This window comes from Betta splendens, chromosome 2 (assembly GCF_900634795.4).
Source record: "Betta splendens chromosome 2, fBetSpl5.4, whole genome shotgun sequence".
Lineage (NCBI taxonomy): Eukaryota > Metazoa > Chordata > Actinopteri > Anabantiformes > Osphronemidae > Betta > Betta splendens.
This window is the reverse complement of record NC_040882.2, coordinates 24,814,231-24,831,687: the sequence shown is the minus strand read 5'-3', so window position 1 is coordinate 24,831,687 and position 17,457 is coordinate 24,814,231. Positions and strand designations below refer to the sequence as shown.

The window sequence follows — 17,457 nt, the reverse complement described above, 5'->3', positions numbered from 1 at the left end:
AAAGAGACAGCTGACAGCTAGTCAATGCTTTAGGACTGGCAGTTTAAGGGCTCCGTGCACACATGGCCGACCAAGATAAGTCTCATCTGCATGGACGCCACGTCTCAGAGAATCCCCTCACTCCAGCGGCTTCCTCTCCCCCTTTCTCCCAAACTGTCTTTTACTCCCAGGTAACTTATTCAACAGAAAAAAGCATGAAAATGGAATATAAACACATTTAAAATCCCACCCACATGATTTTTTTTTTACTCTCTCTTTGCCGTTGAAGTTGTCCACACAGCCAAGGCAGCTCTACATTTCTGTGATGGACATGGGATAAGTACAATTAAGCCCAGTGCATTTTCAAATTGAAAAGAAAAAGCGAAAAAAGACATTACTGTGGTTTAATGAGAATGAGGCAAGTTGTTTAATGCACATTAGCAAATGGATTTTGCTTTATGTGTACTGTCACTCAGGATTTGTATAAATTATGTTATTTCCTCTGTCGACGTGTATAAAGAAGTAAACAATTGAGGCAGTGTTGTTTAGCAATTGGCTCTCTTGAAGAAAAGAATCTGAGGAATTACAGATTTCAGGATGCAGCATTGTAATCATGATGATGTTTCTAGTATTGGTACTAATAATAATTTCATGACAACACACAGCTTGTGATTAAATACGAACAGGCTTGTTAAAGCTTTCACTAAATATAGAACAGAAGAAATTAGTCAGTGGAATCTTGCAAAAACAAAACAACACGGCTTTGACAGATGTAGGAGAGAAGCCAGATTTTGCAATAATTGTGAACTTGTCTGATTAGATCAGAACGGTTTCGGGTTTAACTGTAGGTATCAGTTGGCTTCTGGTAAACATATGTTGTGTGAATGAGGAACTTGGCAGGAGGTGCCTCGTCGGTGAGCAGATGCAGCCGTGTCACGACGATTAACGTCCACCAGCGTCTCCACGTGTCGTAGCACGTGTAGTCCAAAGATTCTGCTGATCCGTAGCAACATGATGGTTCTGGAAGTAGTCGTCGCATACTGATGTCAAATCCCAAATCCCTTTTCATTCAAAGAACCCCAAGTAAACAATAGATGCACTGCTTGCCAAAAGCTTTGTTTAAGCTTTAGATGGGGAAGAGGAAGTCCCCCATGTCCCCCTGGCTGGGAACTACTTACTCACTACAGCACAAAAGGATCCAATGTGTTTGCGCAGATGTGTTTATACGTCTGGCTAATGGAGTTCCATCAACACACGGGTGTGTGCGGCGTCTGAGAGACTGCAAAAAGGCCTGTCTAAGTCTTTATCTATCTGTTTTTGTCACGTTGGTCATTTACTTTATTTTCCCCCACCCTCCATAGAGGCAGCTCAGTGGTAATGGTTAATTAATAGCTTTGTGTGTGCGTGTGTGGAATCGTGGCGAATCCAATAAAACGGGCGACAGCCAGCACTTATCTGGGAATTGGTTCCTTAGAGCTGCACTGTACGCTGCCACACGTCCTGCAGGTGACAAGGCCGGCAGCTGCTCAAGGCTTCTATCTGAGATGTTGCTCTCATTTCATCCTGAAGCATCTAGCTTGTGTGTTACTGTTTTGAATGATTGCATACCAGCCAACACTCTTATGCTCCAGTAATAGTCTGTGACATATGAATGCAGTTAAGGCCTTAAAATAGACCATCCTAACAGAGTTATAGGAATACCTGCTGGTTGAACTGGTGTTTTTTACTGCAGGGGACTGTTTAACCAGGTTTAAAAGCTTCCCTGAGAATTGTCCGTAAAAAAAAAAAAAGCTTTTTATGCAACCACCTGAAGCATGAAATTAAATAAGCCATCTGTGAAGCTTGGGTAGGAATGTACTGTAAATGTACAGTTCTCTGTTGCGCTGACGTTGTGTTTAGAAATAACGGGCAGCGTACCGTCAATGCCAGAGAGCAGGACTCTGGAATGGTCGTAGGCAATCACGTTGGCATATCTGTTCTTTGGTTTGTTGACCTCCAGGTTCGAGTGCTCCCATGTGAACTGCTGGCCAGGGTCGATAGACTGTAAGGCAAGAAGATAATTTGTCATCACACAGAAGAAAAAGAAAATGAATTGTGCAAGAATGAAAGCTGTGCTGGAATTTGCCTTAATGTTGAAATTAAACATTAGAATGTACGCAGTTTACATCATGGTGAAATTGGATTTGAATATTCCCACCATCTGCACCTATAAAGTATAATATCATGGATGGAAAATATAAAAACATGTTGTGTTGCTGCATACTACTACTTACTGAGTTTCTTACTGATACTGAAATTCAACCTTTAAAAGACATATTATGGCCATTTTGTTGAATAGAAATGCATGAGAAATAACTTTTGTTGTTGCAAACTTTCAATTGCTACTAACGCCATGGAAAGAAATTTATTAAGAGGCAGTTAGGAGCTCATACACTGACTGTAAATGCAGAAATGTGTTTTAGCACTGAGCTGTTTATCTGCAAAAATCACCTAAAGCAGCAGAATGTAGGAGGCCTGGCTAAGCCTGATATTTTATCAGAATATTTTAAAACAGTGGGCTGCAACATCGCTCATAATACCAATCTTTATTTCATTGTGCTTAGCAAAATTGCTTTCCACCGCTCTCAAATAAGCACTATGAAATTGGAATTCAGTGTACTTAAGCTGCAGTAATGATCGGAAAGCTTGGCAAGCAGCTATGTGGTGACCTCATAGATTTTGGATCCACTGCAGGGCCCACAGAGGAAGGGTGACCGCCCCTGTCGCATACAGTGGAAAGCCCTGGTGCATGCACCCATGTATAATGTGCTGCCCACATTTAGCTCAGTGCTAATTGGCTTATGCAGGTTCTTTTTTCAGTATATTGTGGCTGCATCCATGACATTTTTACTCTGTTTAGTCATATCGGTTTCATCACGGCAGATATTTTTGACTTGTCATAGCTGGAAAATGGTTGATGTTACTAATAGCGTCAGTGATGGCCTGTTTCCCATTCGAGCGTCACAGTAAGTGTCGTCTGGGGCCAGCGGGCACCGACAGCAGGGCCCTGGAAACGGGGGTGGAATGCCGCCATTATTTGGGGTATTTAATTACACCTGTTTTTTTGCTACTGGGATATGACAAAAATCCTCCCAGGATTGTGACTTAATTTAAATCTCTGTTAGTCTGGTGGTGCATGTTCTTTAGGAAAGTGGTTCTTAACCTGCTCTTTCTCCAAATGCAGCTGCCAAATGCTTTTAGCATGTTTTACAGCGATATGGTTATTAAGACATTGTTGACACTTGCCTCATATTCCTGTGAAAACTTGAGGTTGTCGTTGGCTTTCAGGCGCTCTAGATGATCCGCCAAATCCATCACGGGGATTGGAGGATGGTTGGCCATACCTGTCAATCAGATGGACTGGAGGTCAACAGCTAGTCGTGTGCGAGGAAAACCCAACCACAGGCAGTGTGCATTAGATAAGCAGCATGTGCGTTTAACAGGGGGAGAATGGAAGAGTGGATCTTGTTAGGCTAGTTTGTTCACTCAAAGCAGTGGCCATGCTCATAAAGAGAAAATGGACACAGAAGCCAATGAGAGGTCAAGGAGCACACTTGCCCCACTGGGACTCTCCCTATCGAGAGAGAGAAGAAAGTTATTTGCACAGAGAGCTGCGATGGATCAATAGCACGGCAATAAGACACAGATACAAGCAACCCCCCAAAATAACCAAAAGACATTGAAAATGTTAGGCCAGATGTTGACGTCTGCTTTGAGTGGATGACATGTTTTCAGGCTGTCATTTCAAACTCCACCTCCTGTGATGACGTAGCATTAACGCCAGATGGATTAGATGAGAATACAAGACTAAGCAGAGGAAAAAAAAAATGAAAAGAAAGAAAATAAAGGTACGAAACAAAAAACGTGTCAAATGCATAATCGAGACCAACTAACTTGACAAATGGAGGTTACTGGGGTGACTGGGCGCACCTGAACCTGTGGAGGAAACGGCGGTGTAATTAAATCCAGTGCAACGTGACGACTGTTCTCTTCACAATGTAGAAATTGAAACATGTACTCAAATGATTGTGTACATTCTAAATGGAACATTCATTAGTAGCGCAGTGTAAATCCTCATGCTACAAGCTCGGCTAGGCCGCCATGCTTATTTCGTGGAAATAAGAATGCGTACGCGAAAATAAAATCCCAGCAGCGCAAACCAATGTGGAGGAACCACGAGATGCTGTTTGACATTTGTTTTAACCTGTGCATGCTGACAAGGTGAAATGCTACTTGCATACACTGCAGCATAAAGTGTCAGCTTGCAGATAGGTTCACTTGACTTTGCCAATATAGAACTGACATTGTTGAGTATGAGTGGTAATTGAGGTGTGCATTGTGTGTCATCAGCACATTTAAGAGCTTCATGTAGGGAAAGTGTAGGGTTTCAGCTATGACCGATCTTTTTTCGTATGTAGTGAAGCCTACAGCCAAAGAGCCACAACTTAAAAAATTCAGGTTCCATTTTGACACATGGGTTAGCTGACATTCTCCGTCTCTGTATTGGTTACAGGCACAAGTGGGCATTGGCTAATGGAAGCTGTGCATCATTTCCCACCCACTCCCGCGTCTCTGAAAGACAGCAGAGGGTGTTTCTATTGCAGGCTGCTACTTAAAATCCATTTCCACCACTGGGGGACAATGAAAGTACCATTTCCAACAGGCTGTCACTCTAGCATCAAGCATCCTTAAGATTAAAATGTCCATTGAGGGGTAAAGAGGTGAAAGGAAGGGTAGCGAGAGTAGGGCCGAGAGGTGGTCTAATGTACAAGTGCTCCGGGTCTTGAGAGAAAGTGGTCGCGTGGCGGTGGAAAAAACTGTTGGTTCTTTTTGAGCAGCCAGGGAGTCAAGATACCAACTCTCATAAAGGCTTCTGGGGTGAAAAAGTGGCTTGAGAGGTACGTGAAATAGCGAGAGGATCTGAGATCACTCTGAGCCAAAAGGAAAAATACCCCTCTGCCGGGATGAAAACGGGCAGTAATGGTCCTAACATCACTGAAGAGCTTTCATAAATATGCATAATCTTTTTCAAAAATGAGCCTGCAGGGGTAATTCATCCTCCTTTCATACAAGCTGACCTGAAAAATGCTGCTCGGCTTTGATATTACAACATTATTGGCAGGATCTGAAAAGCTGTCCCAAAGCAGCCGCTGCCAGAGGAACTAAAACAGCAGTTAAGCGTGCGTCTCGCTCGGTCAGCACGGGAGCAGAGATGCATATCGCCTTTCCGCCTGAGAAATGGACTGTGACTTCCATCATTTCCCCCCAAGGCAGTGGCCGCTCACATGACCCAGCCCAGGCGCTCGACTGCCGGCCTCCGCTTACCTCCTGCACCAAAGGTTGGAGCGAGCGAACGTTTGTGTTTGTGTCACCGTTTCCACGTCTCCATCGGCTCGTGTGTGCGTGGAAATTCAGTCACACCACATTTTACTGTGTACTGAGGCTTCCATCAGCACAATGCCACCTAAGCAGGTGTGTGGGCTTCTGAGTAAGCATGACAAGCCTTAATGACCGGGATAACTCTGTGCAGGGAGATGACAGCTGCCACGAAGCTGTCAAGCCTGCGTTTGTTTGGCTCCTCATTTTTGAGTGAGCGCTGTCTCCAGGGAGGACACTGTCAGCTTTGACCCTCTGCACCTTCCTAAGCACCTGTTCACCATGGGTCTGCAGACTGCTCACTTCTCCAGTGCTAATGCAGCAGCGCATAATGAATGGATGGATGCTGGGAAGCAGGTTGTGCGTGTTTTGTTGTCACTTCTAGTTAGAGTGCGTGGACCTATTCGGGGCTGGGGTGAAAGGCTTACCGGGTGTTTGGAAATTGAGGCGCCGCAGCTCAACGGGGTCAGTGGGATGATGCAGCGGCATTTCCTTGCTGTTGGGGAGACTCCCTTTCCTGGCTTCAGACTCTGCTCGTTTTCTACAGAACAGACAGCAACTTGTAATTATTTCTGACACATTTCATTTGTTTTGTGAACAAAGCTCATCGCTTGCTGTATAACCTAAAAGCTTGCCTTGTGGTCTAATGAGTAATGAAAGCAGATATGTAATTAAAGAGGGGGTAGTGCCACATGTGAGGCTATGGGGGGTGCGCTAGATAATAATGCATCAGAGTGTACTGCAATCCAACACAATAGCCCTCGGCTATTAACCACTAGTTTTATGAAGCCTGTAATGATCAGTTATGGCTGATAGTGATAGTTATAGGTTGTTGATTCAATTCTTTAGTCATTAGAAGCTGCAGAGGTGGGGTTTGGATGGCACCACACTGTAAGCTGGTGCAGACACGCTTCACAAAGGTGTCACTCAGTAGAAGGCTGCATGTGTTGCACAGGTTTTTATTTTGTCTGTTTTAATTAGTATTTTTAAATCAAATTTGATATCTGCAGAGATATGAGTTTGTACTCTTTCTTAATACTCTCATAAATCCACATGTTTACATATCATTGGCACAGTTTAGGGAGAAAATGGCTTCGAGGGGATTAGTTTTCTCTACTTCTGTCTCACTCTTACCTGTCTGGTTTGCTGGTCCATTGGTCAGCAAGGAAAGAAATATCGACACAACGTTAGACGGTCAAACTCTTGATTTATTTCATAGAATGGAAAGACTTTCTCCAGAATAAGGGAACGAGACAAACGATACCAATCATATTAGTTAAGCTGAGCACTGCTTCACGTTTTATGCCCATTAGGCAGCCGTGGTTTCTAAGCCTACAGATTTATATGTGCATCCATAATTTCTACATTTTAAGTGTGCTTGAATTCGTTCTTTTCTGTGAATACATCTACCACTGCTGCATTCATTAAGATCACAAATTATGCCTTTTTTTAGATTTATGGACATTGTTCAATGAATGTGACCAACATAGATTATACACCTAGGGCGGTGAATTTAAGGCTACTTTTCGCATTTCAGTCATTTATTATGAGCTGACGTCGTCTATTCTGTGCTTGTGTACAGTGTAGTGATATTTGTGTGTCTGTCTGTTGAGGCTGCACATTGTCCTTTCCCAAAGCCCCACCTTACACGCTTGCTGCCCTTTGTTTTGCACAAGAGGACAATTCTGTCGCATAAAAATTGATCCTGACGAGTGAAATATCCCCTGGTTATGCACTGACTGCTTCCTGTGATGCTGACTTGGTAGTCGCTTTGTAAATCTGCCCACTCACCACACATACAGTACAGTCTGTGTTTACATTCAGTTGACCAAAGCTAAAGTTGATACTACCAACATTAAAGCAGTACTGTATGGCATAGACCTCCTGGAGGACTGTACTGTATGCTGGACAGGCATTTCCTCTTTTTACTATATATCTGGACATTTGATTGAATGAATAGAAGATACAGTAATTATGTAAAAAAAAGTGTGTTTTGGCAAAGCACACAGGCAGCATAAGGTCTGAGTCCAGATCTAGCACCGATTCCCTTGCAGAAAAATAGTGAGGGAGAGGTTGGTGTTTCTAGGATGCTGGTCCAGGCTCTAGGGCCTCTCTGAAGCTGCACATGCAGTGACATGCAGCAGATAGTCAGCCTCCCCCTTGCTACGCTTGACTGATGACAGCATGAGGTCTGGATGCCACTAGGGGGTTTCAGACCAAAAAGGCAAAGCAAATGTTCTGATTTGGTGTGATAGTGCACTACTGCAAGTGTTTGCGCATGCAGAGGGCAGATGGATGTGTCTGATTAACTTTCAGTCAACACATTCTTCTGAGTGAAGAATTGTGGCCATCTGTATTTGATGGCCTGACAGTCTGGGTAGTTGTGTGCTGGGGGTTACTCATCTGAAAAGGATTGCGTGTGCACTACTGACATTCAGGGTCATGAGTAGTCTGAAAGACCAATGTGCCTCAGGCTTCAAGTTGAAACCTTACACTTAGTACCTGCATTTGAATGGACTAATTAAAGATTTGGCGTCTGTTTCATATATGTTGAATATTCAGTGGTTGATGAATTTGAACAGCCTATGTACAGAATGCCAAGTGCTGTCCAATGGGACATGGCTTCCTCTGCACATATTATCTTTGGAGGGAGAATATATCTTGACTATTATTTCCAGTTCTTACCTTTTGTAGAGGAGGATTGCAATAACGATGCATATGATGAAGACGACAGCCAGCACAGGGCCCACTACCCAGATGAGGCCTTCCTCCTCATCAATGATTGGCTGGGGATCAATGTCTGCTGAAACCACTGAGTCAGAGTAGGGGCTGGTGGCATACATGATCTGAGGGAGAGAGACACAATTCACCCATTTGAGAATTAAAAATCAGCATATATACTATATTATATACTATACGAAAACTGACCTTTCCAAATATCTTCCAGTCCAAACCTATTTGGGTATTTAAAGCACTACTGCAGGACTTCAATTAATTGCCCACAATGCCAGGCATATCTAACAAGACTCTGACAAAGACCGTATGACCAACATAAATTAAAAACCGAGTTTTATTGTAATTTCGGCAAATGTAATATCTGCTAAGCTGCAGTTTGACCAATCAGAATTATCTTTAATATCTCACCTACGCAGGCGCCTTGATTGGACTATTTCACATTCTAAGAGGAGATTAAAAATGGTCTTGAGGGAGGAAAATATATGCTTCAGTGGGCAAATTAGAGATTTCCGTTCGTCCATCATTATCATTTTCGCTCTACCTGAACTCGGGGTTAGTGGAGAGTGTGTGAGGCAACACTATAAGACCCTGCAGCTCATCAAGTCCATCATCTCGCCTGCAGCTGCCTAATCATGCAGCTTTCTGGTCTCTGGTCCAGACACAGGGACACACACACACTCGGCTGCAGCAGCAGAGATAAGGGGGATTGCACGTAGGGCGCAATTAAAGAGGAGCTCTTTTATCAAGGTATTCTTGTGATCAGCTAAGATCTTAAATGGTTTCTCTCCCTTAAGAAGCAAGGGGTCAACGTCCTGGGCAAACTGTAGCTGTATGTTTTTAAGTCAAAGCCTCACGAGGGCTGGTGGTCTGACCAGAAGCAAACTTTAACCCTCCGCCGTCACATGCAGCGGATTTAACTCCCTCTATATTGGCACGATTTTTAGCTCTAAACACGTGACGGCGCAAGAAGGGAAAAACCACAGGCAGTTAAAACAGGAATAATGTGGTTTTCATATGGAAAACACACTCACGTTTTCAGACATCTCCAGAACAGCAAGCACGAAGAAGATATACTCCTGGCCATTCTGGAGTTGCTTGTTTTCAAAGTCCCCGTAGATCTTGCCATCTCCCAGGGTGAACTCTTTAGGCAGGTCTTTGAAGTATGCAGCAATATAGGCTTTGGGTTCAGCCTGCCTCCGGAAGCGAAGGCCTCTGCTCGTTCGGTTTATCTCCTTCAGCAGCTACAGTGAGGAGCAGGAAGCAGACAGTTGATAACACACAGGGACGTCTTCCAGCACACACACAAAAAGACACATCCATCCAAACCAAATCGGTCCATCTAGATGTCTTTTTTTCTGATTGCTGAGCTGAAATGTTGATTGCAAAAAGCAGAACATTACAGAAAAGATCAATGACTTATTTCGTCTGTTTTTTAGGACTACAAAAGATTGCAAGATTAAAGGATTGTGTGGATTTCCAGCATATAAAAAAGATGGGGATTATCCAGAGGCTTCAAACAGTGGAAAAAGCCTGAATTAATTTAAAACTTGTATAGCTCAATTATTTTTTTTCTTGTTGATACAATGCTCAAGGATACAGACAAATAGAAACTAGGGACATTTTTGTTGGCTTTGATTGGCGGTGTACAATTGTGTATTTTCTAATTCACTGTTTCATAAAAAATGAATGAACTGTTGACAGATTGCCGGTAAACTACATTACACATAATGTCACCTAATGGCTATATTTTACAAAGAAAAGCGAATCATATTATCAAAATTAAAGTATCATTATATTATTGTCAGCAATCACTCTCCAACAACGACATTAATATCAGCAGGCTGACAAACATATTAGGTGTGTCCTTCATAAGTCTCATCTGACTCTAAACTTGAATCATAATTATGCTAATGAAGCCAGCCTGGATGTTTGGGCGCCTGATTTCCTATCTCTGACTTGTGTGCATGAGCGGGTGCGTGCACACGCTGTGCGCTCGCCTGTCATTCACATCTGGGTGTGTGCGTCTGTGTGTGTGCTCTGTTTTGGCTGCGGGGCTGTTGGTGCTGCCCGATAATGTCTTCAATCATCTCTCCTGTCAACACGGCTAAATCTAGCTGCCCTTGGGAAAAGTTGTGAAAAGGTGAGTGCCAATATTGACAAACAAATAAATTCTAACAGAGGGGCGACTTTCGGGCCATCGGTCAAGGCTACAGACATGGGCCTGTAGGCATGAGCTGTGAAGCCAGCGCCAGATGGGACGTATGGGTTTCTTCCCCTCACAGACACATGATATATTTTGTGTTTATACTGTACAAAAGGAGTGAATATTTAAAGTTTGTAAAATGCTTTCGTTCTCAGAGATCTGAAATTCAAACTAAACGTGGAAAACTTGCAGTTCCACTTTCTGTAGTGAAGAAGTTGCTGCACCAAATGCATAGAAGTATTAATTTTCAGTGTGCACCTCATTTGGAAGAGTGCTTTACATGTAATCACGGCTTACTGCGCATCGCAGTAAAACCCTTTGAGCTGCTTACTTATTAAATCATGCGTACGAGCAGATGCTTGCAAGTTCATTCATTATCTGAACGAGTTAAATATAAAAGTTGCAAAGTGTTTTGTGCATATGCAGTAGCCAAGGTTTGCCTGGAATGAGAAGCAACGTGAAGGCCTGATGCAGCTCTTCAGGTAATTACCACAGACACAAAGAGGAGGAGGTGGGATGGGGGTTGAGTTTTCAGCACACTTGATGGCTACTTCATGTTCTCATTTCCATATGAACAGTGCTCTCTGCAGTTATTTGCGTCAATCAGCAAGACTCATCTCCTGTCCCTCTTGCCCCCCACCCCCCGACTGCCTCAACTTACTTTTTCCAGTTTGGAGAAAAGAAATGCGTGGTACTGTGTGTGTGTGCAGCCCTGGTGACTGGTTAAAACCAGCTCATCCTTGAACCTACCTCTTCCAGATTCATCTCATCAGGATTGTCCCAGGGCTTGAAAAACTTGCCAGTGCGCTGCTTCTTCAGAGGCACCACCACAATGTAATATCCCCTGTAATGTTTAAATTTGAGACAAATTAAACTTAGATTGAAGGTGGCGCTTAAAATCTGCACAGCACCTCCAATATAAACTAGCTGCACTAGGGGGGGGTTAGTTCATCACATATTGGTGCAAAAAAAGACACAGTTCTGTCACAAACAATGTAAATCTGTATCATGGGAAGTGCAGATGTCTGATTTCTTTCTCGTCTGAGCCCTGGGAGGTCCACAAGGAGACTTCTATGGAACCAGAAAAGATACATAATTAGAGGGATTTTCATCCCTTCTTCACTGCGGCAAGAATGGCCGGCTGTGCCAGAGTTGGGTTTCCTGGTTGGGCACTGCACTAGTTAGTGTTAGCCAGGAAGGCAATGTGGCAGGCTAATGGGAAACTAATTAGCTTAAGCTCTGGCATGGGAAACAGTGGGCTAAGTGCATCCAGCGAGATCAAAAAAACCAAGATGGGTTTAAAGCGTCAGGCTACAATCGGATGTGCTCCCTGGCCCCCTGACAAACACAGGGCTTTGTTGAAAGCTTATGAGGGACTTTGTAGGACTTAGAGGAGCAGCCTCAAATGAGCTGTGTTACTTGACTGAGGTGAATATGATATTAAACTGACATGGAGCAGCATATACATAGAGCACTGACCAGGGGACGGACACCCAGCAGCAGCTTGTGGGGAGTCTTAATTCGTCTACTGACTTCAATGCATCACCCCTATTCAAAACCATCTGTTGTTTGATTATCTCTTCTCACCTCACTCTCTCGGATGTTTGCACAGACGGCAGCTCCACAGTCACCATGCCATCGGAGTTGGTCTTTCCTATCAGGTAGGGTTTGGTGCGTAGGATATCTGGGGCCGTCATCGTGGACACCCGGTGCTGCAGACCTCCAGCACTGTTGCCACGGTTAGTCAGGAGAAAAGAGTACTGTGTCTCAGGCTGAAGACCGGTGATTAGCTTCTGTGTTAGTTTCCCGTCCACTTCCACACTCTGGCCATTATCGTAGAGGATCTGTATGTAAATGAGAGGGTGGTTTTGTGTCGGAGTAAAGTGCAGACAGTCACGCGTGAAGATGGTTTGATGCAGGCGGCGCTCACGGTGAAAGGCTGAGCTGGGTTGTAGGTGTCCGGGATTTCCCAGGTCAGCAACACGGATGTCTTCATGGCAGCTCTCACGTGGAAATTTTTTGCGAACACTGCTAAAAGAAAGGGGGAGTGGGTGATGTAGACGCAAGAGATCCTGTTTTATCTGTTTTCACCAGCGGCCTGTTCCAGTGCTTACCTGAGAACTTCTCCTTCAAAACCAGGCTGAAATTAGTACCAAACTGAACTCACTGTCCCCTTACCTTCTTACCAAGACCAACTCTATTAATGACTGACTTTTGCTTGACAAGACATGATGACATACATACTTACACCACACAGGTTTTAAATTTTTAGTTTAGAAAGCTAGAAGGTAGAACAGTTATGACTATTAGGGTCCTTTGGAGGATTCCATACTTTGCCAAGTTCTGCCTTTTGGCATTTTTTTGGAGAAAGCTGCTGTTGTTGGAAAAGGGCTGCACAAGGAAAGGTTGATTTTCAAAAAGGAAAGGGCTTAGAAGGTTGAGGGACTGGTCCTACCTTGATCCAAAGGCTGTGTCCTGAATTGGACACTGGGGCTATAGGGACCAGATCCCTTGCTGGTGAAAGCACACATTTTAATATCATAAGTGGTATCTGCCTTAAGGCCGTCCACGATGGCCGTTGACTCCGGGGCAGTGATAAACAGTTCTGAGGGGCTGCGTGGGCTGTTGATGTCTTTGTACTGCAGAGCGTATTTCACTATTTGGCCGTTTCGCTCTGCCAGTAAAACAGGCTGCCAGCTGACCTGAATGGTGGAGGTGGTGGCACCCTCTGCTGTGATGCTCTGAGGGTAGCCGCTTGGGACATCCTCATTTGTGGTGACTTCTTTGACAGTTTCTTCACCAAAGCCCACCTTGTTGCGTGCTGAAAGGCGAAACGTGTATGAGGCTCCTTTATGGATCTCTTTGGTAGTGTAGTGGTTTTCTCGCTCGGGGAATTCAATGACCGTTAGCGGATCCACGTCTTTGCGGCCGAAGCGTAGACGGTAGCCTTGTAGGGGCCCGTGGGTTATTGCAGGGGGGTGCCACTGCAGGAGAGCTGTGCCCATATTGGTTGTGCTGACCATTAGTCGAGGTTTTTCAGGAACTGAGTACCAGGAAAAACAGACCACTAATTAGCAATATGGACAAACATGCTGATGAACTTGTGAGGGTCCACGGCGGTGGTTGCGTTACCTGCGCCAGTGGTGGTGATTAGCTTGGGTTTACTGCGTGCACCGTCACCCTTTGTGGTGTAGGCTGCCACAGTAACAGAGTATGTGGTCTCAGCCTGCAGCTCTGAGATGACCATTTCCTGTAAAAATGCAGGAGACAAGTTGCATCACAATCACTTGCTTATTTGCAGATAAATGTTGGCAGAAAGTTAAAAGCGAGATTGGATGTCAGCGTAATCAACATGACACAACAAACAGCTTCTCTGTCTCTGTTTGGCATGGTTCAGGTTTTACTTGTTAAATAACTTGGCGATGTGGATTTGCTTTGGAACATTAGTACAATCAATTCAAGGGTCAGGTCAATGTGGGATGTTGAATTTACAGTAGTTTCCTGTAAACCATGTTTGGCAAGTAGGTGGAAGGTGAAACCTGACCTACAGTACATCAGGCTTGAACTTTAAAACACTTTAAACTAAAACATGCATCTTTCATGTAGAAGATGAGTGGATTTGTTAGCTACTCACATGCTCAGTTGAATCATCATATTCCCACTGATCACGGTATCAGAATACGGAAAGGAGAGAGACACAATTAGATCAGGTACAGTGATTAATACAGAGAAAATATGCACACCCAGTTGGTGTTTAATCATCAAAGAAATCAGCTTTTTGATTTTTTTTTCTTTAACAAAAGAAAGCCAATTGTAGTACATGTAAAGGAATGGGCGAGGAAGCTTGCTATCTGTCTGGTGATGCAGTAGCTGGCTGAGGAGTGTTTTGTACCTGGGCATCATCAATCAGGATGTCCTTGATGACTGGCTGTCCTGTGGGCTCCCCATTAACCATCCTGACATAGTGCACCTGGTACCCTCGGATCTGACCGTGCTGCTTGGTGGGCATCGGAGAGCGCCAGATCACTTTAATTGACGAGGAGTTGACAGCCTCCACCTCAACTTTACGAGGTGGCCCGCTAGGAACTGGAGGAACACCATGGGATAAAAGAACAAAAGTGAAAATTATAGAGAAGCTCTTCACCCTCTTTGTTTAAAACTTGCCCAGAGCTGTAGCGCAAAATGTTGCAGTGACAAAAAAATCACAAAAGTGCAGTAACTGCAACAAGCATCAATATTTCAACAATGGTAAGGGGGAAAAAACAACAGCAAAAACAGGTCTGACAACTGACCTAATCCTGAAACATTAAAAATGGTAGTGGATTTTAAAAACATGGAATAAAAATGTGTTTTGCCAAAATAGAAAAATGGAGCCAAACGGGGCTTCAAGTGATGCCATGCTTGAAGCGCACCAAGAAATTTGGCTATGGAACAAGGAAAAATGACAAAAAATGATTTTATCACATGAGGGGAGGAAAAATAAAAAAATGGCCTTCAAAAATCTTCCACCTTTTGTTATTCCCACTGTCCAGAACTTGACAATTTGCCAAGTTTTTAGAAGAAAAATCTGCTATATAAAAATCCTGCCATTCAAAAAGTCTGCAGAGCATATTTCAAAGTGTCAAAAATGACAGTTGGGACTGGAAGTTGGAGGCCCGCAGTTGAAAACACCATACCATATGTTGAAATTGTGCAGTGTAGGGAAAAAAAAGGCCAAGAAGGTGCTTTGAGAAAGTTAGTCAGAAAAAAGCGCAAAGTCCAGTGTGAGGCTCACGTACCAAGTAGCCACACTCATGTTCGAAGCAGGCAGAGAGGGTAGAAAGAAGAGGGGTTTGTAGATATAGATGAGGTTGTTAGTGTCTGACAGGGTAGTGGGGTAGACTGGGTTTGCAGCTGAGGGACACATACCATCCTCCTCTGTGCGGATGAGCAGCGGCAGGCTCTCCGGTCCTGCTCCAACATCGGTGTGAGCAGTAACCGTCACACGATACTCTGTCCATTTATCCAAGTTTTCCAAAAGATAGCGCGAGCTTTCCGGAGGGATGCTGGAGATTTGATGAGTAGCAGAGTCCTCCCCGTCCGTTGCCGTGTATTTTATGGTGTACTGCGTTATGATCCCATTTTGTAACTCCACAGGAGGTGGCCGCCAACTTACCAGGATGCTGGTGGAGCTGGGGCTGTAGCACTTGACTTCCTGTGGCGGACCCGAGGGTTCTGGTTTGTTGCAGGGATTTAGTTTTGTTGTCATTGTTGTTTGGTCAGGCCATTCATTGGGTTGTATTTAGGCAGTATTGAAGTAGGTTCAGTTTTTGTTTTGGATTAGAGTGATGATGGGAGAGTTCACCAAACAAAAAAAAGGAGAGGAAAATATGACACAAAATGAGGAAAAAGCACAAGGACGTATGTGGATAAATAATAACCGTGTCAAACAAGTTAAACATCACAAATAAAGAGGAACCAAAAGGCAAAACTCAACACAAGCGTATAAACAGTGATAAATGGATGGAATGAACTGGAAACAAGACACTCACAGAATGTAACCTACCTTTCTCATGAACAATGTTATAAAAACAGAGGTAAACAATAGAATTGATCCTAATACACTGTTTGTAGATCAGTGAATTATTAAGCTATAGCCTAGACACATTTTAGTGTACTTCAGAAATCATTAAAGATAAGTCATTCCAAAATCAGCGTAATGGCTAGGACAAATTTGGCAAGCAGTTACCATCAATCCAAAAACATAAAGGTTGATGCTTGAACTAGTTTAAAATAGAAAAGTGTTGTATTTGTCACCAACCTTTCCGAAGCCTGTTGGTTTGTGGTAAAAGCCTGATTGTAACAGAGAACTTCCCAAGGAGACATGACTGATTTATTAGGTTCTGATAACATTGGCATGCACGTGGTACCGGGTTCACCATTCAGCCCGAACACACATAGTTTGAACTTCTGCGTTTTCATACCCACCTGATCTTTGCCCTTGTCTGTCAGAGACCTCAGATTTATGTTCACAGGATCAAAGTTACCTGATACAGTTTTTTGTTTTGCTCAGATGCTTTAAAGGCCTATTTTTCTTGACATGTTACATTCAGATTAATTTGTTGTTTTTCTTTCATAAATCTGAGGTCATTTGTGTGAAAATGTCCCTAACTACAGAGACAAAACTTGCTGTGAGCTTTCTATGATATTTAACTTCATTTTTTTCTCCTAATTTCAATTGAGTCTTATTAGTGTTTATGCTTTAGAAGGGGAGGGTCCAGACAGAATGCACTGCAGTGTAGCTACATAGAAAGCTTAGTCTCAAAGTGTTCAATTATCTTACCCTTGGCCAACATGCGATGTCGAGAGACAAGGCTTTTTAAAGGCCAACGATGCCCCTTTGACTTATAAGAACAGTAGTCTTATGCAGATAAGGCCGCTCACGTATAAATAAGTCAAGGCTTCATTATTCATTTGAGTCGAGACTGCTCTGGCACAACCTTGTCTCCTTACTTCACATGGAAGCCTGGGCTCGTTGTCCATGCAACCTTTTCAGAGTGGACACTGCATGGTCAGGTGGACTTTAGAGCACTAGTTCACCATCTCAACCGTTCGCATCTTGGCTATTTTCAAATGCATCAACCCTTTTGAAAATAAGACTCATTCTGTTTATCCCTTTCCGGCAGTTTCTTGACATTCTTGTCAGCTTAAGCATTTTGCAGCACAAGTAAAATGTTGAATGCATTTGAAAATATATTCCTTTCCAAATAGTTTCCGAAAATTCTGTCAGATGAGGAAAAAGACCTACGTGTCTGTGGCGTTTCTGCGGAGATTTCATTGGTGTAGGCTCCAACCCCATGTTTACTACGAGCCGCAAGCCGGAAAGTGTACGTAGTGAAGGGCTTCAAATCCTTCAGTAGGTACGTTGTTGTTGGCTCAAAGCTGACATGCTTCTGTAAAACAGTTAAATATTCCTCAATATTTCAGAGCCAGTAGTTCTCACTTATTCATGTTCAAAGGACTCGTTCTTTGTGTTCTGAATCTACTTGTAGTGTAATAACAAACAAATATCCTAGACTTAAAGCTGTTTACTGTATATAATTTATTACAATAAAACACACTACTAATGATTAGTAAGGATACTG

The 17,457-nt window shown here is 43.4% G+C and overlaps 2 protein-coding genes across 51 annotated transcripts in view; one reads left to right on the top strand and one right to left on the bottom strand.

Annotated features, from left to right (window-relative positions):
• LOC114851386 (5,6-dihydroxyindole-2-carboxylic acid oxidase-like) overlaps positions 1–17,457 on the top strand; it is a 323,305-nt gene that overhangs the window by 2,315 nt on the left and 303,533 nt on the right. The window lies entirely within an intron of this gene.
• Positions 1–17,457, bottom strand: part of LOC114851385 (receptor-type tyrosine-protein phosphatase delta-like) — a 269,652-nt gene that overhangs the window by 12,155 nt on the left and 240,040 nt on the right. For 15 of the 49 annotated variants that reach the window (XM_029143182.3, XM_029143193.3, XM_055503815.1 and 12 more), the window contains 16 exons: positions 17,121–17,265; positions 15,242–15,547; positions 14,226–14,419; positions 13,968–13,994; positions 13,466–13,583; positions 12,789–13,376; positions 12,264–12,364; positions 11,921–12,177; positions 11,084–11,177; positions 9,162–9,371; positions 8,080–8,240; positions 6,529–6,540; positions 5,823–5,935; positions 3,913–3,954; positions 3,265–3,362; positions 1,897–2,020 (listed from right to left, as the gene is read on the bottom strand). In XM_029143182.3, the coding sequence (XP_028999015.1) occupies positions 1,897–2,020; positions 3,265–3,362; positions 3,913–3,954; positions 5,823–5,935; positions 6,529–6,540; positions 8,080–8,240; positions 9,162–9,371; positions 11,084–11,177; positions 11,921–12,177; positions 12,264–12,364; positions 12,789–13,376; positions 13,466–13,583; positions 13,968–13,994; positions 14,226–14,419; positions 15,242–15,547; positions 17,121–17,265 (2,590 nt within the window). The remainder of the gene's footprint in view (positions 1–1,896; positions 2,021–3,264; positions 3,363–3,912; positions 3,955–5,822; positions 5,936–6,528; positions 6,541–8,079; positions 8,241–9,161; positions 9,372–11,083; positions 11,178–11,920; positions 12,178–12,263; positions 12,365–12,788; positions 13,377–13,465; positions 13,584–13,967; positions 13,995–14,225; positions 14,420–15,241; positions 15,548–17,120; positions 17,266–17,457) is intronic. The other 34 variants (XM_029143218.3, XM_029143219.3, XM_055503852.1 and 31 more) reach the window with 14 other exon arrangements.